This window comes from Catharus ustulatus, chromosome 11, assembly GCF_009819885.2.
Source record: "Catharus ustulatus isolate bCatUst1 chromosome 11, bCatUst1.pri.v2, whole genome shotgun sequence".
Classification (NCBI taxonomy): Eukaryota; Metazoa; Chordata; class Aves; order Passeriformes; family Turdidae; genus Catharus; species Catharus ustulatus.
In genome coordinates this window covers 19,786,615-19,814,225 of record NC_046231.1, presented here as the reverse complement: position 1 = coordinate 19,814,225, position 27,611 = coordinate 19,786,615, and the positions used below count along the sequence as shown (strand labels likewise).

The 27,611-nt window shown below is 52.7% G+C and overlaps 1 protein-coding gene across 1 annotated transcript in view; it reads right to left on the bottom strand.

The window, feature by feature from the left end:
* The window catches only part of JPH3 (junctophilin 3), a 53,098-nt gene extending 36,609 nt beyond the window's left edge, over window positions 1-16,489 (bottom strand). The window contains exons 1-2 of the mRNA XM_033069405.2: window positions 15,708-16,489; window positions 310-1,087 (exon numbers count right to left, since the gene is read on the bottom strand). Of these exons, the coding sequence (XP_032925296.1) occupies window positions 310-1,087; window positions 15,708-16,089 (1,160 nt within the window). The 5' untranslated portion in view covers window positions 16,090-16,489. The remainder of the gene's footprint in view (window positions 1-309; window positions 1,088-15,707) is intronic.
* Window positions 16,490-27,611: the final 11,122 nt, after the last annotated feature.

The window sequence follows — 27,611 nt, the reverse complement described above, 5'->3', positions numbered from 1 at the left end:
GCAGGACCCTCTCACCTGGACATGGACATGGACACCCCCAGAGACACCAGAACAGGCAGGACCCCCTCACCTGGACATGGACACCCCCAGACACACCAGGACAGGCAGGACCCTCTCACCTGGACCTGGACACCCCCAGACACACCAGGACAGGCAGGACCCCCTCACCTGGACATGGACACCCCCAGACACACCAGGACAGGCAGGACCCTCTCACCTGGACATCCCCAGACACACCAGGATGGGCAGGACCCTCTCACCTGGACATGGACACCCCCAGACACACCAGAACAGGCAGGACCCTCTCACCTGGACGCCGCGATCTCCGCTTTCTGCTTGGCGATGGTGGCCGCCCTCTCGGCCGCCTCCACAGCCCGATCCACCTTCTCCCGGATCTTGCTGGCGCGCAGCGGGATCAGGTTCTTCCTCTTGCCGCTGACCAGGATGTTCTGCTTGTACTTGCCCTCCTCCTTGGTGCCATCAGGGAAGGTCATGCAGCCGTAGCCGTGGCGCTTGTTGTTGGCCCACTCTCCCTCGTACTTGAGCCCGTCCGAGCGCTGGCTCACGCCCGAGCCCGAGCGCTTGTCGTTCTTCCACTCGCCCACGTAGATCTCGGTGGTGGTGGCGTCGATGTCGTCCTCGATGACCGAGAGCTCGGCCTCGCCCTCGCCCAGGCTGATGGTGGAGTTGATGTCGCTGGCGGTGGAGCTGACCGTGCTCATGCCGGCCTCGCTCCGGAACGAGCTCTGCTTGCTCCGCTGGCTGGCCAAGGAGCTCTTGGACTCGGACTTGCGGAGCTTGAGCCCGCTCAGCAGCGAGCGCCGGAAGATTCCCTTCTTCTTGCTCTTGAGGATCTCGGCGTCGCTGTGGGCCATGAGGACGAAGCCGCCGCGGGACACGGCCGGGCTGCCGGCCACGGCGGGCGAGGCGTCGGGGTGCAGCGCCGTGCCGTTGGTGTGCTCGCTGCGCAGGGAGTTGATGGATGTCCTCAGGGGTGACCTGATGACCGCAGCCATGCCGTAGGGAACGCTCTGCCGCACGCCGTAACCCTGGCGCATCCCTCCGACCCACTGGCCCTGGTACGTGCCTGAGGAGAGGAGACAAAAGCGAACGCGGCGGGTCGTGGTATCAAAGTCAGCTAGGAGACCTTTGCAGCTCTGTGGCAGGAAAATTAAGCCACCAACACCAGAGGTTTGTGTCCAAAAAGGAGACAGAGGAGTCTTTTCTGCTTTGTTTGAATAAAGGGAGAGGCCATGGAGCATTCCCTGGGATCGCTCAAACTTTTGAAGGTTGCAGCCTCCTTTTTATCACAATTTCCCTCTCTCTTTCCCCATTGGCTGAGGTACTTGAGAGGCACAGGCCTCCTGAAACACCTGATACCTGAGATTCCCCTCTAATGTACCCTCCCTTTTAATTCTTAATTCTTATAGAATCCATAGTTTTCCCCCATTGCTTCTTTCATCTTCCAATACCCAATTTCATTTATCAGCAAACCTGCAGTTTGTTTGTAAAGGCAAATATCTTTTCCATTCATCAATCAGTGGAATCCTCTCCATTGTTTCCTTTATCTCTCAGTGCTGGTTTTATCAACCAGCAGATCCACAGCTTGTTTGTAAAGACAAATCTGACATTCCTCTCCTCTGGAATCCCTGTCCCATCTCCAGGACAAGGATTGCAATGTCAGGGTGTGGAGGGAAAATTGGTTGGATTGCAGGGTGCCACTCCAGCTGCAGCATGTTAGAAACCAGCCAGGGCATCAAGGAACTGCCCCTTGGATCAATCCCTGCTGAAAGGGAAGGGAGCAGGGTGTGGAATGGGGAATGGTTATCCAGGAGCACACTCTGATCCCTTCACACTGCTGGCATCTCACAGTGGATGGAGAAAGTAAAACAATACATTTATTTATACACACAGTGCCTTCATGTGCTGTGCTGGGGGAGGAAGCAGCTCCATAGAAAGAAAGGCCTCACAGGGAGAGATCCATTTGGATATTCCCCTTGGAATTGTGCCCCTGTTGGAGCTCCTACGTTCGCGTGGGCACTTCCTGGAGTTCCTTAACTGGTTGTTGGTGGCAGAGACACACACAGGGCTCCACCACACTGGGAATGGGGGGACAAGGAGCCCACCCAGCCCGGGGGGCACAGCTGGACCTCAGCACCTTCCCTGTGCACTGAAATTTGGGGTGGGTGGTAATGTGCTGGGGGTTCCTAATGCCATCCCCTCCTGGAGCTGGGATGCTGGCACAATTCCAGGCTTTATCCCAGCTGGTTGAACTGCAGGGCTTGTTTTTTATTCTTAGGTCAGCTTAATCTTCTCCAGACCAGCTCGAGATGCAGTGATGCACTGCTCACCTAAACCTCCTGGGGCAGATCCAGGAGCCTGAGGGTGGCTCCTGGCCGGGCCCTGGAGCTGCTGGAATGTTGTGAAGAGCTGGGATGGGCACAGGCAGCACCTTGCAGTACTGGGAACTCCCTTTGTGCCAGCCCTGCTCCCAAACACCCAGGGAGTCTGAAATTAGATCTGCTGAAATAGTGAACTCTGCATGAATGGGGCCAGCCCTACCCCAGGACTCCCCAGGGAATTTCCCTGCCTGGTTCTGGGGCTCAGCAGTGGCTCTGGAGAGGGATCTGGGCTGGAGCAGCTCTTGCTGAGCACAGGAACTGCTTCCTGAGAGTGAAACCAGCACCTGACCACATTTTGGGGTGTATTTTGGTGTGCTTCAGCTGTCTTTTAGCTGCCAGTGCTTTGCACAAATCCCCCAGGACTTGGGCATCCTTCCCCATGCTCCAAAGGCATTACATTATTGGGGTGGCAGCTTTGTGCACCCCAAAAAACCCAACAGGCCCAAGCTGGGGACCCCACAGAGCCTGCCCTGGAGAAGGGACGTGGAGAGGCAGGGGCAGGCAGGATTTATGGGGTTTATAGGATTAGCATTGGGATTAGGGCAGGCACTGGCAGGGCAGGGTGAGGAGGTGGTGGCAGGGAGAAGGATGGGGGACAACTCGTGAGGTGCAGCTCAGGGCACACAGCAGACATGTCCTGGGGTGGGATTGGGCTGGGAGCCTGCCTTGTCCCCTGTGGTGTCCCCAAGAACAGGGAACAACCAGTGCTGTGCACCCCAGCTGTCCCCAGGCCTGGAATGGTGGCTGTGGCAGGGGAGAGCCTGCATTGCCAAGGTGTCCCTGCATTCCCTGGGCACCTGGCAGCACCTGTCTTCCCTTTCTGCCTCCATCCCAGAGTATTTCAGCAGGAAAATGGAACAACTCGGGGAGAGATTCCCCCCAGCACCCCGAGCTCCCCCACCAAGGAGCCCCAGGGTGGCCTGGGATGTCCTCACACCGTGCTCCTGCTTCCCTGGAGATGGATTCAGGGGTTTCAGGGAAAGATGTCAGTGTGGGCAAGGGCACAGGAGAACAGGTCCTGTGTGAGATCCACCAGATCCCACCCTGCCCAAGTCCCAGCCTCCCTTTCCCTTGACTCAATCCCTGAGCCCACAGGTCCCTTGGCCTCCTCATCTCCTGGCAAACTGCTGAAAAAGCTCTCTGGATCGAGCTGGGGCAGCGTGAAGGATCACAGCCCTGTGCTGAAAGCCTGAGGGACTGTCAGGGAGCAGAACAAAGCCCTGCAGGCTGGAGCACTGGTGGCAAATTGGTCCCAGCAGGTCCCAGCTGCAGCCTGTGCCTGTCCCCAGCCAGGCTGAGGTGCTGCCATCCCTGCCTGGCCTCCAGATCTGCTCCTGGGAGGGCACAGCTGCCAGGAGCACTCTGGGCATCTCCTCAGCAAGGTGGATTTTCCAGCCACTCCGTTCTGCTTGTCCTCTCCCAGCACCATAGAGCAGCTCCCAGCCCCCAGCTCTGCTTTCCTGGTGTCCTTGCTTCCCTGCAGGACGGAGGCAGCAGCATGGATTATCCCCAGGGATCACCTCAGAGGCCACCAAGCCAGCTGGGCAGCTTCAGAGCCACCAGCAGATCAAAGAGCCTCCTGTCAGGGAGCTCAGCCCTTCCTCAGCCAGCAGAGCTCCTTCCTTGCCCTGACTTCATGGTGCTTTAAAGCCCTGGATTTCCCAGGATTTGGCCATGGAGCCATCTGATCTGCATTGCTGAGCCTCCTCCTCCCCAGCCCTGCTCAGCTTCACCTCTGCCCCAACATTTGCAGATATGTGCACAAAGCTTGGTCTCACAGGGAGCCTGGAGACTCCTTCTCCCTGCAAAGATATTCCCCCATTTCAGGATATTCCCCTTCAGTGCCAGGATGGGCCAGCTGCAGCTGCTCCAGAGCTCAGGAGATGGGAAGGGAATGTGCAGCAGGAATCTGGCACGGGGGGGACAGCAGGATGGGGTTTGAGTGCTGCAATGAGCATTTCTGATGGAACAGAATGGAGAATTCCAAGGATTTTGGTTCTGAGCCCCTCACAGGGTCAGGATGCAGGGTGGGAAGCAGGGAGCAATCCAAGGCAATCCTGGCCACAAGATGAATGTATTGCCCAAGGCAGAGAAGAGCCAAAGTGATGGAGGGGAGTCCTGGGGAGGAAAATGTCCCAATCTCTTCCCTCAGCCAGGCAGGGCACTCCTATGGATGCCTCCAAGATGTCACAAATAATTCCTCCTACTTCTGGGTGGCCCTTTTGCACCGGGCAAAAAGGACAAAGAGAGAGAAGAAAGTCCTGGATGTGGAAGGTCAAGAGAAAGGTGCTGCCATGAAGGGTGAGGAAGTGGCCATGTCCATGCCAAACAGAGCTATGGAGGGCACAACCTGAGGCTGGGAGAAAACAACTGGAATCATCCCAAAAAAATGGATTGGAGAGAATATTTATTTCACCAGTTATTTCAGAAATAACTGGTGGGGTGTAAGAAAGGGAATGGGCTCATGGAAAAGACAGAGATCCATGTAGAGAGGAAAACAGGCAGTGCTGATGGACACATTCACTGGGGTTCCTACTCCTGAATTTGGGTTTTTTTTGGCTCGCTCCCCTTGGAGCAGGGCTGCCTTGATTCCAGAACTCCTGCAGGAATTGCCATGGCCGTGAGGAGCGTGCAGAGCCCATCCTTGGCTGGAAGCAGCAGGGCTGAGAGCAGAGAGCAGGAAGTCCCTGGCCTGGGAAGCATCACTCCTGATTGTCCAGCAGTGACAGGAATCAGCTCTTCCTCAGCATTGGCTCAAATCCATCCTGGAGGAGAGCTGAGAGTCTGCAGGGCAGCTCCTGGTGGCCCCATAATGCCCAAATCCCCCAAATCAGGGCTGGGCTGGGGTTGCACCTTGCAGCAAAGGAGGGGGTGAGCAAGGCCCTGCACCTCCACATTGCAGGGATAAGGCAGCAGCATTCCAGCAGTGCAGCTCTGATCTGCTCCTGCTCTCCATGAGCATCGGAGGCATTGCAGGAAGAGCGACGTCTTTCTGTGCATTTCTATTCCTTTGCCAAAGAGATTTTGGGGATTTTGCTGGGGAGGGGAGGAGCAATCTCCAGCTCTGGCTCATCCCTCTGGGATCCAGGAATGTGGGGGTGCAGGACTGCTCCCTCTCACTGCCAAGCTCTTTCTTCTCCATGGCTGGGAAAGGGCAACCAAGCTAAGCTTGCTGTCCCAAACTAAGGAATTTCCTGGAGTCCTTTCCTGCTTATGGAGAGACTGTGAAAGCCCACAGTGATACCCAGGAAAATTCAGCTTTATAACAGATAAACATCCCAAGCTCCCTCAGGAATAGCTGGAGTTTGAACAACATGGGAGGAAGCCCCAAGGGAGGATGTTGGGGTGCTCAGGCACGTGGGGCTTCCTCTGGCTTAAGGTGCACTTGGATATAAACCTGGTCCATGGTGTTGGAAGGAGATAAAAATCAGGATTTTGGGGTTGGAATGATTGTGTTTTCTTTCCCCCCTCTGCCCATACCCAAGATTTGGCATTTTGTAGTGGCTGAGCCCTCTGGCCCCACTCCAGGAACACCATTAAGGAGAAGCTTTGTGGCTGCTCCCAGGCTTTTCCCAAACCCACACAGCCAGGTCTGTGTCCTGCAGGATAAATCCCACAGGAGGTTTGCACAGACCTGCCCTCTTCCAGCTCCTCATATGGAGACATCCAAGCAGGAATTTGGGATGTTGTGAAGCACTTTGAGGGCACCAGACACGTGTCATTATCACAACCTGACCTCAGAAAAAGACAAAAGTTTGGACAAAATTCCTTCTCCATCCCTAGCACTGAGTTAAAAACCCAAGCACGCCCACCACGCTGGGTCAATATTCCCAGGTTAGATAAAATAATCAGCAACAGGGATGCAGCTCCCCAGGTTTGCTGCAAAAATGGGAGCAGCAGGCTCCAAAGGACAGGAGCTCTGTCCCATCCTTGAGGCACAGCCAGATCCTCCAGGTCCAGCATTCCCAAACTCCCAGCTCTCCTTCCCCACTCAGCAGAATCCCAGGAAGGAGGGAGAAGTGGTCTGAAGAGCCCCTCCACTTTTCCAAGCCAAAGTAATTAGGTTTTACAAATTGCTGATTTATCTCACAAAGGATCCTTCCTGGTGTGCTCAACCCCCCTCTTATCTCTGGCCTCTGCAGCATATTAATTAAAGATGTCCAATGGCAATAATTAGGCCGGGCTCTTGGATTGTGACTGGAGGAGGGAGTTGTACAGATATCCTTTTCCAGCTGCTCGATATCACAGATCCCAGGAGGATTCACACACAGGAACACCCATCCCAAAGGGAAGAAGTCTGGGAGAAAGGAGAGGACTGGAGGGTGCTCATCCAGCCTCAGTTGTGCTGGTGTGACAGTGGGGACATCCTTGCTGGGAGTCACCAGGAAAAATGTGTCCCAAATGTCCTACCTGACTCTGTGGGGACTCCTGAGCACAGGATCACAGAATCCCCCAGAAGGGATCTTAAAATTCATGTTGTTCCCACTCTCTGTGAGCAGGGACACCTCCCACCAGCCCAGGGTGCTCCAGCCTGGCCTTGGACACTTCCAGGGATCCAGGGGCAGCTTCTCTGGGAATCTGTGCCAGGGCTCAGCATCATCACAGGGAACAATTCCTGCCCAAAATTCCATCCATCCCCTGGCAGTGGGAGCCATTCCCTGTGTCCTGTCCCTCCATCCTTGTCCCCAGTCCCTCTCCAGCTCTCCTGGAGCCCCTTCAGGCCCTGCAAGGGGCTCTGAGCTCTCCCTGGAGCCTTCCCTTCTCCAGGGGAACATTCCCAGCTCTCCCAGCCTGGCTCCTGAGCTCCAAGGGAACATCTCTGTGGCCTCCTCTGGAATTGCTCCAGCAGCTCCTTCTCACATTGGGAAGCCCCAGATCTGGAAAAGCGCTGTAGGTGGGGTTTCAGAGGGGGAAAATCCCATCCCTCAATCCCCTCCCTCCACCCCTGGTCACTGCATGGACGTGGGGACACGTTTTCTGCCAGGACACCCCCCCTGCACTGTCCCTCCTGGCACAGCTGGATGATTCCCACACCCTGCCCTGTGCCCAGCTGCTGCTCCCATCTCCAAAACCCTCCCCTAAATCCCAGCCAGGCATGGCATGGGTGGCTGGGAGATGCCACCTGCACTGCCCACCTTGGAATGTGGGAATCAGTGACGCTGCCTGTGCCCAACACCACATGGATACAGAACCCACAGCAAATGATCCCCCCTCCAGCCCTGCCAAGGTTTTCCATCACCAAGCCACGCTAAAAACACAGTCAGATGCTTCTGCTGTGGCTGCTAATTTGCCAAAAATATGCTGTGGTAACTGCTTACACAGGGGAAGGAATAAAGTATGGATTTTTGAGTATGCAAATCTAATCTGCAGGCACGAACACGTGATGGGTGTTAGTCATAGTGCTAATGCTGGGTGCATCCAGACACGGTGGGCACAGCCAGGGAGGCACAGAGGGAAGGAGGAGAGGATGAGGAGGATGAGAGCTGCCAGGGGCTGCTGTGCACCTGCCTGGGTGCAGAATTAAATCTGGTTTGGGGGGTCAGTAAATAATAAAGAATTACAGCTCGTGCCAGCATGTACTTCTAGCAGCAGGGAGCCTCCATCTGAAGGAATCAAGCAGTGGAGGGGCTGGGTTGGGATGAGGTTTGGATGAGGTTTGGATGAGGTTTGGATGAGGTTTGGGAGGGGTAGGGCTGGGAGCAGGGATGGGTTTGGAACAGGCAGAACCTCTGCAGGAGCAGGAGCTGGGGGCTGCAGGGAGGAGATGGATTTCTACAGCCTCACTCCTCAGCCAGGGAATCTGCCTCCTCCTCCTCCTCCTCCTCTGGATGCAAATAACAACAAAAGTATTTCTGGCTGAAATACCATGGAACAGGGATTGCTGAGCCATTCTCCTTGGGGAAAATCACTGGGAAATCACAGGTGGCAAGAAAATTCCTCTAGGGTATATGAATCCTCTCCTAAACATGGGCACACATTTATGTCCTGTCCCAAGGATGCTCTGCAAGCAGCAAGTGAAGGCTCCTCCCTCACTGGGAAATATTAAATAAATTCTTGTATGGAAATTAATATTTTCCAAGGCATTTCAGCAGTTTGCTTCCTGTTCTTCAGGAAAAGCCAATCCTGTCCTGAGCATCCTCTCCCTCTTCTCATTGCTTCTGCATCTCCTGCTTCCCCAAACCTGTTGGGAAGTGCCTTTTCCAGCCAGAATTCTCAGAAAGGCTTCAAAAAACCCCAATAAAGACAAACAAATCCTGGTTTCCTTGATTCTGATGGGGCTCATGGTGCCTCTCAGGCCAGTTGTGATTCCTCTTAAAGCTCCAGGTCCTGCAGTCAGGGGAAATACAACTTTTATAAGGAAACAACCAAAGGAAGACATTTCTTGCTGTCTGTCCTGGGAGTGGGAAGGGTTGTCAGACACAGGGAAAGTCAAGGAAGCCTCATCCCCTGGTGAAATGGGGCCACAGTTTTCCCAGGGCAGCTGAATCCCTGCGGATTCAGCCATCAGCTGGGGTCAGAAGCAGGATGAGGCTTTATCTGCAGGGATGCAAACCACCCCAGGATATTGCTCAGCACCTTTATTAAGGCCAATGTGCTCCTCTCACAAAGCAGAGTGAAATCAGGCTAATGCTGATTCCCTTAATCCCCTCCCTGCTCTAATCCTGCCACAAACTCCGGGATCTCTCCCGTTCCTCAGCCGAGATCCAGGAGCAAAGGCTGATTCCCAACCTCTCCCAAACTGAGGGCAGGGATGGGTTTGGGGGCTGCACCCCCTCGAGGTGTGGGAGATGCTCAGATGGGTGGGATGAGGCTGAGCTCCCTGTGGATCAAGGGTAAGAGGCTGCTCCAGGATGGAATAAGGCAGGTGCACGGTTTATTTATTCCTTGTGAAATACATTGTGGAATCACAGAGTGGTTTGGGTTGGAAGGGACCTTAAAGCTCATCTCATTCCATCCCTGCCATGAATGGACAACTTCCACTACCCCAGATTGCTCCAACCCCCTCCAGCCTGGCCTTGGACACTTCCAGACCCTTATTCATGGCAGGGAAACACCTTGCAGACCCCAAGTGACACGCTGAGCAGGAAATAATGCCTTTGTAGTGATCATTTTCTTGTGGAAATCAGCAAAATGAGGGGCCTTGCTCTGGCTGTTCACTCATTCATGAAAATTCATGATGCTCTGCTGTGTGCTGAGAGTGAGTGGAACCTCTTCAGGGAATAGTGATGGGAAAGCAGTGGCTGTTCTTAGGGCATGCTCATGTATCCATTGCAATTTTTCAGGATTTTTGATGCAAAGGCCAGAATCTGTCTTTAAAAAGCCAATATCAAGCCCCAAAATATAAACATTTGCCTCTCAAGTTTTGTTTTCTGCAAGCTCCCAATTATTTTTTTGTTAAAAAATACTTTAATTGTGAGTTAAACAGCTGAATCCAGGGGGAAATTATCATCAAGACTCTCCTGTAAACTACTGCAAACTCCTGCAAAAAAACCCTTTCTTGCTCAGGAGTTCAATTGATGCCAAAACCAGACCCAAAGAGACAAAATATCTCACGAGACAGATGTTAAACCCCAGTTTAGCCCCTAAAAGACCTCCCCAAGCTCACCCTGCCCAGCTCCTCCATCTCCAAGTCCTGCCTACATTAATACAGCTCATTCATCTACGTCAGCGTTACCTGACTCAAAGCATTCAAAATTCATCAGGTTCATTTTAAAATCGAGCATTTTTAAACAGAAGGCATTTTTAGCTCTTGTCTGCTGCTTCCCAAGCCTGAAAGAATGACTTTTCTGCAATAGCCTGGGTGGAAACCTTGCTTCCAAACTGAAGCTGAAAATCTTGCAAAATCACATGATTCCACAAGCTGGAGCTTCTAAAGGGAAAAAAAACCGTTCAGCTCCAGGAGCAGATGTCACCCAACCACGAGGAGCCCCATGGGATATCAAATCACATGCAAATATCCTGAGATTTGCATTCAAAGCCATGAGAAACCCACCCCAGTGAAATGACATGAACACTGTCTGCAGGGCTGAAGTCACCCTCTGTTGTGGCTCAGGGACAGGGGGTTCATGGGCTGCCCAAGCTTGGGGTCCTGCACAATTCCCTGGAGAATCACAGCCTGGATAAAAGATTTGGGAAGATGGAGCGAGGGTCTGAGGCCTGTCTGGCAATTTCTGGCTCATGTTCTTTGCTCCGAGGTCAAAATCGTTCTTCCTCTGTCCTGAGCTGTACCTGAAACTAAGCAGCATGTTCCAGTGAGAGAAGTAATTACCATGAGTTCATAGCATTTATTTTTAATGAGCCTGGTCAGAATCTTCATTTAGTATTTTGATTCATTTTTCTGTGCTCGGCAGCTCCTGACGTCTCCGCTTTTGCTCTCCTAGAACCACTGCAAGCAGCTTCCAGACCCAATCCAGACAGTGAGATGCTCCATCACCAAAACCTTGACTTTTTAAATTAATCCTCATGTTCTGAGGGGTTGTTAGGAGCAGCTCTGGCTGTGTCTGGGCGCTGCAGGAACGGGAGGATTGAGGATCAGGGCGCTCTTGTATTTGCTTTTTTTTCCGCCCACTGTTTAAAGTGCATCAACAATTCCTTCCCGGCAGCAAAACAAGGGAAGAGCTGGTACTTTTAAGGTAATTCTGACATCTCTGCTATGAATAGATCCTGATGGAAATTTGCTGTGTAGGAACTCGGGGGAAGGCCAGGGTGGGGAGAGGCCTTAGGCTCGGTTTCAGAGAGGCCTTAGGCTGGGTTTGGGAGAGGCCTTAGGCTCAGTTTGGGAGAGGCCTCAGGCCAGGTTTGGGAGAGGCCTTAGGCGGGGTTTGGGAGAGGCCTCAGCCCGGGTTTGGGAGAGGCCTCAGGCCGGGTTTGGGAGAGACCTTAGGCTGGGTTTGGTAGAGGCCTAAGGCTGGGTTTGGGAGAGGCCTTAGGCTGGGTTTGGGAGAGGCCTCAGGCCGGGTTTGGGAGAGGCCTCAGGCCGGGTTTGGGAGAGGCCTCAGGCCGGGTTTGGGAGGGACCTTAGGCTGGGTTTGGGAGGGACCTTAGGCTGGGTTTGGGAGAGGCCTCAGGCCGGGTTTGGGAGAGGCCTAAGGCCGGGTTTGGGAGAGGCCTCAGGCTGGGGTGGGGAAAGGCCTCAGGCCGGGTTTGGGAGAGGCCTCAGGCCAGGTTTGGGAGAGGCCTCAGGCCGGGTTTGGGAGAGGCCTCAGGCCGGGTTTGGGAGAAGCATTAGGCTTGGTTTGGGAGAGGCCTCAGGCCGGGTTTGGGAGAGGCCTCAGGCCGCAGCCATTGTGGCACCGTGGGATCTGAGGATGGTTTGGGTTGGAAAGTACCTTAAAAATGCCTTTATTATTGATTTACTTTGGTCATTCCAAGCCTTCTGCCTGGCGGGGATTGATCCCAAACCACCTGCTCAGGTGAGGGGTGCAGCCCGTTCCCAGACAGGCAGGTCACATTCCCACACAGCATTCCTGCCATTCCCGCTGGTTTTTGGGAAATATTCCGAGCTTTTCCCCCTCCTCAGCCACTCCCAAGCCATGTGGTCGGTAGCTCCTTGTGCACCTGCTAGGAGAGGTGTCACCAGTGCCACTGCAGGGTGGGAAAGTGGGACATGGAGCAGGACAGGATGGCAGGGCCCCACCCCACAGCTCCCAGCACTTCCCTTCCCTCTCCCCATGGCAGGAATATTCCCAGCCCGGGCCAAGAAAAACCCACTTGCCTACTCAGCCAGTGCTAACAATGCAAACACTAATTATATTTCCCTCACCTATCAAAGGATGATTCATTTTAGGTGAGTGGGCACAGAGATTACACAAGATGAACACCAGCATGCGACCGCCCGGCCCTTTCGGGGTAGCCCTCCTAAGAAACAGGGATTTAGGGAACACGGGACATTCAGGATGGAGAGAGGACTGGCAAAGGGTGAGCCTGGCTCACAGCACACACCTCCAGCTGTCCCATCCCCTCAGGGATGCTGGGCAGTGGGCACCCAGGATGGGTGGTCCCACCTCAGAGCCCCTGTCTGGTTTAGGATCCCATTGTTCAGCTGGGAAGAGGTGGAAGGAGGAGGAGAACAGCATTGCTAGGGATGGAAAGGGCAAAAACAGATTTGGGGCTTCCTTCAGCCACCCCATCTCATCCACCCCCACAGCCATGGTTTCAGCAGCTCAACCCAACACAGAGGATTCCCATGGGAAGTCTGGAGCTACAACTCCAGCTGTCCCTGGGGTGAGCATCCCCAAAGTATCCGAGGCAGGAAGCAGCTGTGATGTCTCCTGATCTCCAGACTTGATTCTGGCCAAGGTCCCCACAGCTCCACTGCCAGCAGCCCCAGGCTCACATCCCAGGTGGGTGCAGCCCCTTTCACCTGAAGCCAGGGAGCAATTCCTGCTCCCACTCCTGAATCAGACAAGTGCTCCAACTCCAGCATCCGACTGAAGCAATCCCTGGCAGCCTGGTTTATGTAAGATCAGGGTGCTCTGGAGGGGGGAAGGGGCTTTTTGGCAGGAAGATGAGGATACACCAGCAGTGCTGGGGATGTCTGAGGGACTGAGGCCATGGGGACAGCAGGACAGCGCCCAGGGACACTGGGCAATGCGTGGGCTCCTGGGAGAGCAGCACAGCTCCCTTGGCTGATCTGAACTGATGGACACAGCTCCTCCAGGCTGGGGGAGCAAGATTTGCTCTGCCTGGGGGTCAGGGAGCGCGTGGGAAGGGCGTGGGGGGCTGGTTGGCGTGGGGGGACAGGCGTGGGGGGACAGGCGTGTGCGGCGTGGGAGGTGTGAGCTCGGCAAGCTGCGCGTGGGGGCAGCGCTGCCTGCGCCGCCTGCGGGGCTGGCGGGAGCCCCCGGGCCACCATGTGCCACCCCCGGGCCACCATGTGCCACCCCCAGCACACCCAAGAGTCCAGCAGTCACCCAACATCCCTCCCAGCACAGGGCTGGGGCAGGGGAGCCGTGCCCTTCCCTGCTGCTGTGCAGGGGAATGGGAAAACCGGAGCCAATCCGTGGATTTTGGGGCTCCCCCGGCCTCGCTGCGCATTTAGGGCCCCATCCCTGAGCCAGGGCTGGGGAGCTAAAATAAAAAAAGATGTGCAAGGGATGAATATTTATCTGTGGGTGGCAAGTGACAGATGCTGGGGCGAGGATTCTTGGATACTTCAGTTTGCTGGAGGTAATAACTGGAATAGATTAATGAGAAACATCCTTCCCAACAGTTGCCTCCCCGGTGCCACCGCTCCCGCACGCAGCGGCCTCTGGGACCCAAACACACAAAGTTCAGCAAGGCTTGGTGTCCAAGAGGCTGCAGGTGCCCAGTTTTGGTGGTTTCCACACAGAATGGAGCCAGGAAACCAGGAAAGGGATGTGGCCTCTGGGTGCTGGGAGCTGAGTTGGTGAAAGTGGCCTTGGAGGTGGTTCTGGCCCAGCTGAGCTGGGGGAAGCCTGTGTGGAGGAGCATCCACAGTTACCAGCACTCTGCATTTCCCCAGCACGGCATTCCTTCCTCCTTGGAAGGTTTGCAGAGTCCCAGGGGGACCATTTTGCCACAGACCCTGCCCTTTCCCAGCACCGCTCCTCTTCCCTCCTCCCGACATCGCAAACACGCGACATCGCTCTTGGGTCCCTGAGCACCCGGAAGCCGGGCTGGCCTGACAAGATGGAAGGAAAAGCTCTTTGCTTCTGGTAGCTTCTCAGAAAATGCTGAAACTGCTGCTAAGCCACCCCAGGGTGGGGATGCTGCCCAGGTCTCCCTAAAAAACGCTGCGCTGCAGAGGATGGGGAGCGTGCCGGGGCAGGGGCACGTGCGTGGCCGGGGACAGGGCCAGCCCTGCAACACCCAGCCCTCAGAGACCTGTAGTTAGTGCAGACTTGTGTCTGTCCTCCCTCAAACCTCCCAGGCAGGGCTGGGTGCCAGGAGGAGACAGCACCCACGTTGGGAGCAAGCAGAACCCCCCCCCAGCCCCTCCTGAGCGCCTTGGACGTGGGAGACAGCGATGATTCCCTGCCCAAGCTTTATTCTCCACTGAAGGACTGCTGGGATTTATCCATGGCTTCCAAACACACACCCGGCACATCCCAGCTCAGTCCCCAGCATCCTTCCAGGCAGCTGAAACAAAAGGTTGCAGCTCTCTTTTTTTCTCTGGGAGAAAACCACCGGCACGAAATTATCATCAAAAATCCCGAGGTGGTTCTGCCTCTCCCTGAGAGAGCACAAAAAAAGCAGCTGCAGGTGAGGTTTAACCTCCCCTCCCTGTGCAACCACAAAGCAGCAAACTGGGTTCTCAGAGCAAGGTCTTGCAGCACCTTTCGGGAAGGCTGCGATGGAGCTCCCCGACGCTGCAATTCCCTCACCGGAGCCGTATGGAAAACCATAACGTCCTAAAAATAACCCGTGAGCCTGCTTTAGGAGGCCACAATTCCCAGGAAAACAAGGGGCCAGCAGAGCCCAGTGCCCCTGGCTGCTGGCAGGTAGGCCTGCCTCGGATTATGGTGGCAATTCCGATTGTGGAAGCAGCCACAACCCAGGAGAGAGGATGATACAGCCACTTACAGCACAGCACCAGCTGTTTCTCCCAGTTCAGCCCTAAAGCTTGTTAGCCCAGCAATTTTTTTGGGTTTGATCGCTCCAATTGGGTTTTCTTGTTTTTCCTCTAATCCCAGTTTCCCCTCAGCATCTCGTTAAGCCGTGTTGACGGCAGAGAAGAGCTCTGGTGATCCCTCTGAGCCCCTACGCTAAGCATTAAGCCGTAAACTAGGAATGTAAGACTCTTGTCTGAATTAAAGTCTTTTCCCTGGGGTATTATTGAGTGTGGGGCTGCCTTTGGAGGGGGCTGGAGGAGGTGCAGAGCCCCCCAGCCCTGGCTCTGGAGCTGCCCCATCCTCCCTGGATCCCCCCACACGCTCTCGCCTCCATCCTGCCCCGCGTCGTTCCCGTGCAAATCCTACAGGTTCCAGTGGTGCAGTCAGAACTGCCAATCCCATGTGCAACTTGGGTTGTGGCCCCAAGGCCTGGCCCACCCCGTGCTCCAACCCTTCTGGGCCAGAGCTGGGCCAGCACATCCCAAAATCCTGCTTGAGGAGAGGAAGGAGCACCCAGAGACCCCACGGAACATATGGGGCTACCTGTGGCAAAGAGCTGGGCTGGTGCCACGCTGGGCTGGCTCCCTCTCTCCTGCAGGGTGGGAGCATCCCTCGATCCAAGCCAGCAGGTTGCAAACTCCCAGACTCCAACCCAAACCCCTCTGGGAGGTTCTCCCCAGCACCCTCCACCCCTCTCCCCCAGGCAGGAAGGGATCAATGCATCACCTACCTCCATCCGAGTAGGTCTCTGTCCCGTAGCCATCCTGTAATCCATTGCTCCAGGTGCCTTCGTACTTGGCCCCGTTTCCAGTGCATTCCCGGACCCCGTACCGTCCCTTAAATCCATGGGTCCACTCTCCTTTGTACACCCACTTCCCTTTGCTCTCCATGCCAATGCCATGGCGCTTGCCCTGCGCCCAGGTGCCCTGGTAAGTGTTGCCACTGGGCCAAGTGTAGACCCCCAGCACCTCAAAGCCGTGACTCCAGGAGCCCGAATATTCACCTTGACCCTTCGGGCCGGTACAGATTCCATGGCCATGAGCCTTTCCGTCCTCCCAGCCTCCACAGTACGACCCTCCATCGTCAAAATTAAACCTTCCCCCACTGGACATGCATGTAATTCGGTTTGCAAATCTCCCAAAAGGTGAAAAAAAAAAAAAAAAAAAAGGAAAAAAAAAAAAATAAATGCAGGAAATAAAATGCGAACGATGACTTGGGGAAAAAGAAATAAATAAAAATAAAAAAAATTAAATCAAATCGAACTCAATCAAAATCATGCACCAGATCCAAGGAGCTGCTTAAGCCAGTTTCTTGTGATTATTCATTCTCTGGGAGTATGTTGAGGATCAGTTCTCTCTTCCCCTGCTGTGGAAACAGGATCATTAAAAAAAAAAAAAAATAGCAGCAAGAACAGCAGCAGCTATTGGGTTTTGGTGCAAACGACTCCACCTAAAAACCATCCAAGGCAGGGAACGGGGGTGGGGGAAAAGGAGGAAAAAAAAAAAAAAAAAAGAAAAAAAAAAAAAAAAAAGGCCAAATGCCAAGAGAAGGGAAGGGTTTAAAAAAATAAAAAATAAAAAATAAAAAAAAAAATTTAAAAAAGGAAAAAGCGAGCGCTGGGCAGCCCCTGGGGGAGGATGCTCAGAGCCCCCACGGAGCCCCCCGCCTCCGGCCGGGCTGGCAGGGGCGCAGGGCCGGGGGCAGCGGCGGGCGCGGCGGCATCGCGGGGCTCGGCACAGCAGCAGCAGCAATGCGGAGCCTCCTCCGCGCCCTCCCGCACGGCTCCGGCCGCTCCCGCACCGCGCACGCCCCGCGCCCCCTCCCGCCGCCTCCCCCGCCGCAAACCTCAGTGCCGGGGCCCCGAGCGAGCCCGCATCCCGGCCCCGAGGCTGCAGGATGCTCCGGCCAGCCCGGCTGCCGGCCCCAGCGCTTGCGGGGTGCGCTGAGCGAGCCCCGCCGCCTCTTCCCCCCTCCCTCTTTGCTCCCTACGGGGATAAATCCCGCTTGTTAATGAGCAGGATCCTGGGCTTTTCTGCTCTGCCTCAGCTCCCGGCGCCGGGCTCAGGGTGGATTTAAAGAGACAGGAACTGCGTCGCCTTCTCGCAGCCCAGCAGGGCCGCAGCCCCCCGCAGCCTCCCGGGATGCTCCCGCATTTTTATTTCTCCCTGCCCGGGGGTCTCCGTGGGCAGCCGGGTGGGTGCGAGGGTGGGAGGACACCGGCAATGCTTCCAGTCTCCGGGCAGACTGTGCTCCGTGCCGGGTCCGGCACACCGCAACTGCAACACCGATTATTTATTCATGGAAAGGCCGCTCCGGGCTGGGTGGCAGCGCTCGGGATTTACGGCAGGGTCCCGATCCGGCCGGGCTGCGGCGAGCCTCGCTGCGCTGCCTCCGGCACCGCGCATCCCATCGGGGTCCTCCCCATCCATCGGAGCGCTCTGCTCCGCTGCTTTTGGTTTTGTTGTTTTGGTTGGTATTTTTTTATTTTTTTTTTTTTTCTCCCTGGGGTTGCTGGAGATGCTGGAATCCTCCCCTCTGGAGCACGCTGGGTGCATCCCCCCGGATCTTTGCGGCACCGGGATGCGTGTGCGGGTCCGTGTGCCTGCAAATATCGATGGATTTGTGTTCACACCCCGGGGGATTCACGCACCGGTGTTGGAGGGGGAGTTCTGCTGGGGAATCATTTAAAAGATGCTCATAAGTGCTTATGAAGCAAAATCTGGGTGATGGAGGAAAAACTCAGCTCTTCCCCAAAAATCTCCACGCGCCCCGCTCGGATTTGCACCCTGCCATCGCCGCCAGCGTTATTGGAGTGGTGGTTTGGAGCCAGACCCAGCCTGGCCAGGACTCCAAGATAAAAAATAAACCAACTGTAACTGCTGGTGATGGAAACCCGCGGGATTCAGGCTGTGGTCCCCTCTGGAAAGGCTCAAGTGCTGGGTACCTGCTCACTGCCCACCCACCGGCAACTTTCAGGCTGTGTCTTCCCACTCAGTTGTTTTTTTTTTTTTTTTCCTTCTCTCAATGCATTTTCTTGTCCATCCATGGAAACACATCACCACCCTCCTCTGGAAGAAAACCTTCCTCTCTCTCTCTCTCAGAGCTGGAGGGAAGAGATGCAACTGGAGTGGGTGGAAATTTTCCCACTGAAGCATTTCTTTCCAGTAGAAAATGTCTTTTCAAACTATGCCGAGTCCTTTGTGAATGCTCATAATACATTGGGGGGCTTTATTGTTTCCTCCCCGAAAAATCCCACACTCTAGGTGCTGCACTTTTTGGCAAACTCCCTTTTTTTTTTCACAGAGAGAAAATTTGGGTGGAAACCCCCAAACTTTCCAAGAAAAACACCAGAAGTGAAGTTGCTTAAATGCATATAAAAAATTTGGCAGGGAACAAAAGTCCCCTTCTGTTGCTTTCTCGGTAGTTTTAGACAGTTATAGTTGGTTTATGTGTTAATTGGCCAATTAATTATTGGCCAGTTATTCCTTTGGGGGGATTTGGTGGGGTGTAGGGATCAAGGTGTGACACCCCTCTGACCAATGTGGGATGCTGCTCCTCATAAAGCAGCTGCTTAAAATGACAGCAAGTTTAATGGTACCTGGTGGAAAAGAAATTCCCAACAATCTGCTGAAGGAAGAGAGGAGAATGGGATTTATTAGGATGGTGTGTGGCTTTAAAATGAGGGTTTTTTTGGGAACAGCACCTTTGTACCTGAGGAATGGGCAGGTTCCACTCTGAAAATGCAGCCAGGAGCAAATCTTCTGCTCATGAGCTGATTTAGGTTTTTGGGATGTCCCAGGTGTCCCAGGGCTGGAGCAGAGGATTTGGTCAGAAAGGGATGTTCTGGTTGTTAAAAGGTTTGAGGTGGGCTCCAGGAGGCTCCAAAAATTGCCAAAAAACCACATTAGAAGGCGAATAAAGCAGATTGGAAGAGTCCAAGGCCAGGCTGGACAGAGCTTGGAGCCACCTGGGATGGTGGAAGGTGTCCCTAAGGGGTGGGATGAGCTGAGCTGTAAGATCCCTTCCAGCCCAGAGCATTTCACAATTCCAAACTCTGGTTGTGGGGGTGCCAGCTGAGGGGCTGGGGGAACTCCTGCAGTGTCAGGGTAATCGTGGTGTGGTGGCACTGCTGGCCCTGAGCTTATCCCCAGATAAATCTACTTTTCCCAGACTTTCTCCAACTGTCAGGATTTGGTTTAAAAGAAAAGCTCCTGTCCCAGTGAGCTGCCTTGGGAGTCCTCTCCAGACCAGTTCATGTTTCCTCTGTGCTGCTGATGTGCTGAGGCTGAGGGAGAGGAAATTCCAGATTGGATTTCACACCAGCCCTGAATGCCAGAGGGCTTTTCCCTCTCAAGATGCTCCTGCCATGCCAGGTCTGCAGGATTTCTCCAGGAGATTTGACTAATTCCAGGGATTTTTCCACTACAAGACACAGATGGTGTTAGATAGGGCTGACAGGATCTTTCTTTAAATACCTGGTGCATGTGTGGATGAGGGGATGAGTGATTAAAAAATGGTGAAAAGTTACAATAGAAGGCAAATCAGCTTCTAATTAATCACTGAGTGGGGATGGGGAAGACAAGGAAGGATTGGGCAGTGGGAGCAATGGGTGTTTTCCATCCCTGGAGGAAATGCAGAGCTCCAAAGGGAACAAAGGGAAAAGCTGCTGGGGGCACATCAGGCTGGTGATGGAGAGGAGGGGGAATGATGCAACCACACTCCAAAAAAAAATACAATTGGGAAATGGCAGGATGCAAAGAAAAACAATGCAGCAAACCAGTGGAACAAGGTGGAGTTGAATAGAATCCTGCTTGGAGGTCTTGCCCCACCAGTCCTGACTGGAATCCCACTGGGATTGGCTGGGAGGAGATGATTTCCCTCTCTCTAGCACTGCCCAGTTCTGAGTCATTAATAACCAGGAAAGAAATGATCCAGAGTGTTTCTGGATCAATATCCTGGGAAATAAAGCATGAGGCAAGAAGGGTCTGCAGCAGGGACTCCACACATTCTGCTTCTTTAAGCAGCCACATCCATAATATCTAATAAAAACCTTGGGATCCCTGGGGAATCCTGCTGGAGGTCCTGAGCTGCCAATATTAAAACATCCTTAGAAACTTTGGGGGGAAGGGGAAAGATAATATCCTAGTGGAAAAAATGTTGTTTCCAGCATGAGGGAATTCCACATTTATCCTGACTCCAGCAGGTGAGGGTGGATTTCCCACTGTAGCAGGCATGGGCCTTCATGGCTTGATTATATTTGTTATGTGCAAATGAAGTAAAGCTTAGAGCAGTGATATTTCAAAATCTATATATTTACTTGCCACTTTAAAAGGTCCTGCTTCCCAAATCAGAAAATAATTACAAGTCAGATCAATTCAGAGAAGGACTTTAAATGAAAAATGTGTTGAAAAGGGAGAAATCTTTAAGACTATTTTATCCAAAAAGCAGCAACACAGGCAGGAATCTTTGTTAAAATAACCACCACCGCTTGGAAAGGAAGAGCTGCCAAGAATGACACACAAAATATAAACACAAAAGGAAGAAAAGGGAAACTGGTTGTAATTAATAGACCTCAGAAGCTGGGGGAATTAAAGAAAGAAGGATTTTTTCCATGAGTTTTGAGCAGTGGGGTGATGCTACACGGAAATGGGAGGTTACAATGACACAGAAAAGGCAGGGATGCTCAGGGAGGGATTTATTTAATGTTTGGTGAGAAACAAGACAACATGCTAAGGAAATATCTCCAAGAGTGCCCCATCCAGCTGATGGAGCTCAGTGGTTTTAAACCAGCACATCCCAATAACCTGAGAGGGCTGTAAAGGAGGTGGCCAAGGGGCTCTCTGGAGAGTTGATGTTTCCCAATATTAGACTGAAATGTGCAGCTTTGGAAAGCAGAATCATTTTCATTTTTGTGTCTGCTCCATCCCTCCCCCAGTGAATTGAATTCCAGGAGTGAAGCATCACCTGATGTTGCCCCTAAGTTTTCTTTTCTCCACTTGGTCTCTGGCTAAATTACCCCCAAAAGCAATTAAAGGCCAGAACGATATTGCAGCAAGCAGAACTGCTGCTAATCTTCCGGAAGATTGGAACTTATGGAAGTGATTGAAATGGTGGGAAATTACATTACTGGGACCAGGTCAGCCTTGGAGTTGTAAGTAGCATTTTTCTTTTTTAATATGTGGCTGCTTCAATGCTAATAATCTCACAGGTCAGGACAAGCCAAGACCTGGGTTAACCAGAAAGGAAAACTCCTGCGTGTCCTTGGGTTTTTCTGCGGGGTTTTGACGAGCTGAGGAGAAAAGGATGAAACATTTGGCACTGTGCAGCAACCCTGCCAGGGGAAATGGGTTTGCAGGGAGAGGAAGGATGGGGCTGGATAATGGGCATGTTCCAGGCATGTGGACAATAAATTACCTCGATTCTTCAGCGTGCTGGGCATGGGCTGAGTGCATCCCCTGGTCAGCGCCTGGATCGCATTAACCTGCTGCACACAGGACGTGCCTGTTTATCCTGCCAATTACTGCCAATCTAATCAGCTTGAGCCGGGTAAAAATAGAGCCAGTTTCCGTGTGGAAATCAAGAGGCACGAAAACAGCAGCAAAGAAGCTGATCCTGATCAGCAGAGCACATGGGAGGGAAGGGCTGGCAGTGCTGGAAATGCGCTGCGATGGTTTTTCCTTGTGGGCAGGTGGATTTTTTTTCCCCCCCAGGGTTGGATTTTCCTCAGCATCCATCAGGAAGGAGCTGGGGAGTGTGGGAATCACAGGCAGGCTGAGAGCTCCTCAGAGCATGGATGTTCCTTGTGCTTTCAGGAGAGAAGGAATAGGAACCAGCTGAGAGGGACACACAGGGGAGACTGGTGCATGGAACAGAATCCTGGAATGGGTTGGGTTGGGAAGGACCTTAAAACTCATCCCAGGCCTGCCACGGACACCTTCCACCATCCCAGGGTGTTCCAGCCCCATCCAGCCTGGCCTTGGACACTTCCAGGGATCCAGGGGCAGCCTCAGCTTCTCTGGTCTCTCTGCCCTCACAGAATTCTTTCCTAAAATCTGATCTAAAGTTGCTGTCTGTCAGCTGAAAGCCATTCCATGATGATGGATGGATGGATGGATGGATGGATGGATGGATGGATGGATGATGGATGGATGATGGGTGGATGGATGGATGGATGGATGATGGATGATGGATGGATGGATGGATGGATGGATGATGGATGGATGATGGATGGATGATGGATGATGGATGGATGGATGATGGATGATGGATGGATGATGGATGGATGATGGATGGATGATGGATGATGGATGGATGGATGGATGGATGATGGATGGATGGATGGATGGATGATGGATGGATGGATGATGGATGGATGGATGATGGATGGATGATGGATGGATGATGGATGGATGGATGAAGGATGGATGGATGGATGGATGATGGATGGATGATGGATGGATGGATGATGGATGGATGGATGATGGATGGATGATGGATGATGGATGGATGATGGATGGATGGATGATGGATGGATGATGGATGATGGATGGATGGATGATGGATGATGGATGATGGATGGATGGATGGATGGATGGATGGATGGATGATGGATGATGGATGGATGATGGATGATGGATGGATGGATGATGGATGATGGATGATGGATGGATGGATGATAGATGATGGATGGATGATGGATGGATGATGGATGATGGATGGAAGATGGATGGATGATGGATGATGGATGATGGATGGATGGATGGATGGATGGATGGATGGATGGATGGATGGACGGACGGACGGATGGATGGATGGATGGATGGATGGATGGATGGATGGATGGATGGATTTGAGTTCCTCTGTGCTGTGGAACACACCCAGCAGCTGTACTCAATAAAATCAAGCTGCTGTCCCAAGTAGGAGGTATCAAGCAAGGAGAAGAGGAGCAGGACATGGCTCTGCAGGTGGTGGGATCCCATCCTCCTTTCCTCCACCCCTCTCCCATGTTTGCTGAGGGACAGAGGTAGATTTTTCATGATCTTGGAAGGTGAAAAATAAAACCAAAGGAAAACAATGGGATTTCCCCCCAACATGCTTCATTTGCCCTTTTACTCTACTGGATCACCCTACAAAAAAATGAATGTAGAGTTTTTTGCCTGTGCTAAACCCCAGATCCATCTCCAGGAGGACACAGCCTGCCACAGAGAGTGCCCCTTCTTCGCCCTTCTCATCCCAGCTGCAGAATCCCCTTATTTCCAGGGATGTGGCTTCCCAGCCACCCCAAACTCCCTGGATTTTCCACTCCTCACCTGCCTGGAGCTCTGGGATACCCCTTGGCAGGGCAGAAACCCCAAGGTGACCAATTTTCCACAGCTGAGAGATGCCTGTGAATAAACCCGAGGTAGCCAGGCTTAACCAAACCAAGACCTTCACTTCAAGGCTCAGAATTTTCTGTCTGAGCCCGAGGAGCGGGAACGCTGCCGATAATTAAGGGACATCTGTCACCCCCCTGCTCCTGCTGGGACTGTCAGGAAATGCTGACATAATGTGAGGAGCAGAAACCTGCTTTGGAGCAGGGCTTGGCATGCTGGCCTCCAGCTCCAGCCCTGCCACGGGCAAAGGCTGCTCCTGCTCCTGGAGGAGCTGCTGTGGGGCTCATCCTGCTCTCCCAGGTGGGGACACATCCCAAAGCTGTGCCAAAGCTGAGAAAAAGCCATTTCTGTTCCCTCTGTCCCAAACCTGAGAAAAAGCCATTTCTGTTCCCTCTGTCCCAAAGCTGAGAAAAAGCCATTTCTGTCCCCTCTATCCTAAACCTGAGAAAAAGCCATTTCTGTTCCCTCTGTCCCAAATTTGAGAAAAAGCCATTTCTGTTCCCTCTGTCCCAAACCTGAGAAAAAGCCATTTCTGTTCCCTCTGTCCCAAACCTGAGAAAAAGCCATTTCTGTTCCCTCTGTCCTAAAGCTGAGAAAAAGCCATTTCTGTTCCCTCTGTCCCTCCCCAGTCTTGAGATAAGGTTCAATTTGAATGGGGTTAAAAAATAAACAACTTGGAGGGTATTTTTTTTTTCTTTGGGGGTATTTGGGTATTTCCTGCCTAGCTTGGTTTTTTAAAGGAAGTTGGGTTTTTTTAATTATTATTTTTTTTTAATTCTGAGAATTTTTATAATCCAGAGAAGTTGAGGTTGTGGCTGCCTCACCCCTGGAAGTGTCCAAGGCCAGGTTGGACAGGGCTTGGAACAATCTGGCTAGTGGAAGGTGTCCCTGCCGTGGCAGGGGGTAGAATGGGATCTTTAAGGTCTCTCCCAACCCAAACCCTGTGATCTCTAAGAACTCCTGGACTGTGGGAGATGGGATTTACAAATATTGGCCAAATGGATTTCTGCTTTTTAATTTTTTTTTAATGATTTCCTCAAGCTCCCAGTGGGCTGAATCCTCCAATGTGACATCACTGATGGGGAAACTGAGGCAGGGACCAAGGGCACACTCACTCCTCTGCTCTAACCCTTTGCAAAAGGTGCTGCTCTGACCCCTGGGATTAGAATCTGCTCCCAGAGGAAGAAATAAACCTCAACCAAGTATTTTGGCAGCTGATGAGAAAGCAGGGCTCCTGCTCTCAGTTTAATGGGGCTGCTGATGGACCAATTCCTGTGTGAATAATGAATGTTTGGAAATGCTCTGAGCACTGTAAATGCGAAGGACACTGTGATTTCCCTGGGCTCTCAAAGCCAGTGGCAGAAGTTCCCAGAATTGTTTGGACTGTAGCAATAGGGATTTATAATTCATAACAAAGGAGAAATGTCTCTCAGTGAACCAAGAAGACACAGTGATGTAAAAAACCTGACGTTACTCATATTCTTTTCTTATGAAATGCTGTCACACAAGGGTGGTCAAGGATCTTTTTTCTGGGCAGATAAACACCTATGGAAGGATTTATTCCATATTTAATGTAGGTTTTCAAACAAGGTTTCCTTCTTGCAGCCTGTTTTGTAGGGATTTAAAGAGATGCACACTTCAAGTTATCCTACACATTTCATGCATTGGGTTTAAAGGAGAAAAAAAAAAAAAAAAGCAAAACACAAAACAAAAACTCCAAGGCAGATTCCCAGGGTTTTGAGATCTGCTTAAGGAATCAGCAAGCAGGATTCAGGAGCAGTTAATAACAGACTCTATTACATGGTTCTGTGAACATGGGATAATCCAGCAGGAAAAGAAAGGGTGAAGGATAAAGGAATATCACCCCACAACAGTGAGACCTCCAGAAACCAAGGCATGAGAATTCTAAAGCAGATTAACTCGGCTGTCAGTGTCAGGCACCAGCAGGGCCACAAAGCAGGAGCAGCAGGGATGGGAACAGGAGGATATTTGGATTTTCCCTGGGGTGAGATGCACACCTTGGTCCTGCTGAAACAAAGGAGCCCAGGTGCTGATAAATCCCAGGGGAAACTGTTCTGAAGTGAGGGAACTTTGGGATTTGGAGTGAAACTCATCCCAGACATGATGGGATGAACAGAGCTCCCCCAAAGGAGCTGAGCTGCATTCCCTGTCCTCATTCACTTCATACCCAGTTGCATTTCCAGGCAGGAATACAATCTTCCCCAGGCTTCCACCTCCTAGAGAAGCTCTTCTCCCAACCACCCCAAGCTCCTCCTTTACCCTCTGCTCATATTTCCCACCCTGCTTGAGCCTTCCCTTCAAACTTCCCTCATGAGTGACAGGATTTTCAAGACCCTGTGAATTTTGGATGGTTAATTCTGGAGATCTCAGGGTGAAAACTGGCACCAGAAGAACACCTTTTCCAATTTGTCACTTACTTTAAATGCTCCATGCTCATCAGGAGCACACAGGGGGCTGAAATTCTAAAGTAAGGAGCCCAAGTCAAGCTTTGGAGTGAAAAGCCTCCAGGTAATTTGTTGGAAGAGAAAATTTGGAAGGAACCGGCTTTCAATCTGCATGCAGGCACCCAACTGATTAGCAGAGCTGCTGAGCACTCAGATTTGGCCTTCAGCTCTGGATTTATTGATCCTGAGTGCTCACACACAGCTCTGGAGTGCTGCAGAGCAGCCTCTGCTCCTCCTGACGTGCTGGCTGCACCCAGCCCTGCCACCATCCCTCCCTAAATCTCTGCAAATCTCCAAAATTCCTGTGGGGTGGTGGTTCCCAAAATGGGGAAATCACATCCTGGGGAAAACCAGAACTATGTGAAAAAAAATCTGGCCCAGCTGAAGTCAATGAAAGTTTGAACAGGGCTGAGGTCTCGCTCTGTCTGCAACAGGCGCCTGCTCCAGTGTCCCAAAAAAACCTCCTTAAACAAGAGCAGGCTGCCCATGGTTCTCATCAGTCTCAAGCACTTCCTATGTTTATTTTCTTGGCCCAGCCCCAGCTTTGCCAGTTGCTGCTCTGTGCACTCTGCTGGCCTGTGCTCCCTCCCGTGTCCTCACACGTCCTGGCTTCCCTTCCTGTCCCAAACTGCTCAGCCGTGCCACTCCGAGCCCTGAATCCCCTCCCCAGATTTAGAACCTCCTCTGGTTTATATTTACTGCCCAGAATGTTTGGGGATCATTCTAGGAAGGCTTCCCAGCAATGTGAGACCATCCATCAGTGGCTCTTCCCATCAGGATGTGGCTGCAGCCCCAGATCCTGCTGCTCCCATCCTGGGTGCTCACAGGGATCAGGGACCAGACTTGGGGACAGAGTTTCTTCTTGTCCCTTGGCCACAGCAGCAAGGAAACAGCCAGGGATGGGCAGCCTGTGGTTAGTCCAAGCTCCACATGTGATCCATTAAATCCTTGTGACACCAGGGAAGCCACCAGGACCAAAAGGGTGGCACAGCCAACACCAGCACTCAGCCAAGCGTGGTTTTATTGGAAAAGCTGTCTCAGACCAGTCTCCTGTTCCTTTACCATCCCTGGTTTTCTGTCTGTCAGCCAGAAATAATTGCCAATGCATAATCCTGACTTTTGGGTTCAGAAACACCAGATTCCTCCAAAAACCAGGGAAAGAGGAGGCTGTGTGACACAGCCCTCACCCACCTGCTCAGGACACTGCTGCTCCTGCTTTGTCCTGAGCTGCCAGTCAGGAGAGAGAGGATCATTCCTGCTGGTGTGGCTCAGGGTCAGCCCTTCCTCCCATCTGCTCTGGATCACCCACTGGGACCTGGGACAGGAGCAGACGGCTCCAAACCCGAGCCACGTTGGCTGAAATCCACAGGGAGAGCTGTCAGGATGTGCTGCAGAGTCAGGCACTGCTGCCATTCGGGATCCAGACACGTTCCCTTCCCCTCCCTCACTGCTGTCACCTGTAGCTTTGCAGACACTCACCCAGGAAGGTTCCTATCCCCTCATTAACCAGAAATCCACGTGCTCCAAAAGATCCCCTGTTGGACAGGCAGGTGGGAAAGGGGATGGATGTGCCCAGGATCTGGGCAGGGACAGAGATCTCATGATTCAAGGATTCATTTATTTTTAACAAGTCAGCAGCAGTGTCCCCCTGCAGCTGCAGCACTCTCCACACTGCTGGGAGTGACAGGACACAGGGAATGGCTTGGGAGAGAAGGGTTGGGGGGATGTTGGGCAGGAATTGTTCCCTGTGAGGGGCTGAGACCCTGGCACAGATTCCCAGAGAAGCTGTGGCTGCCC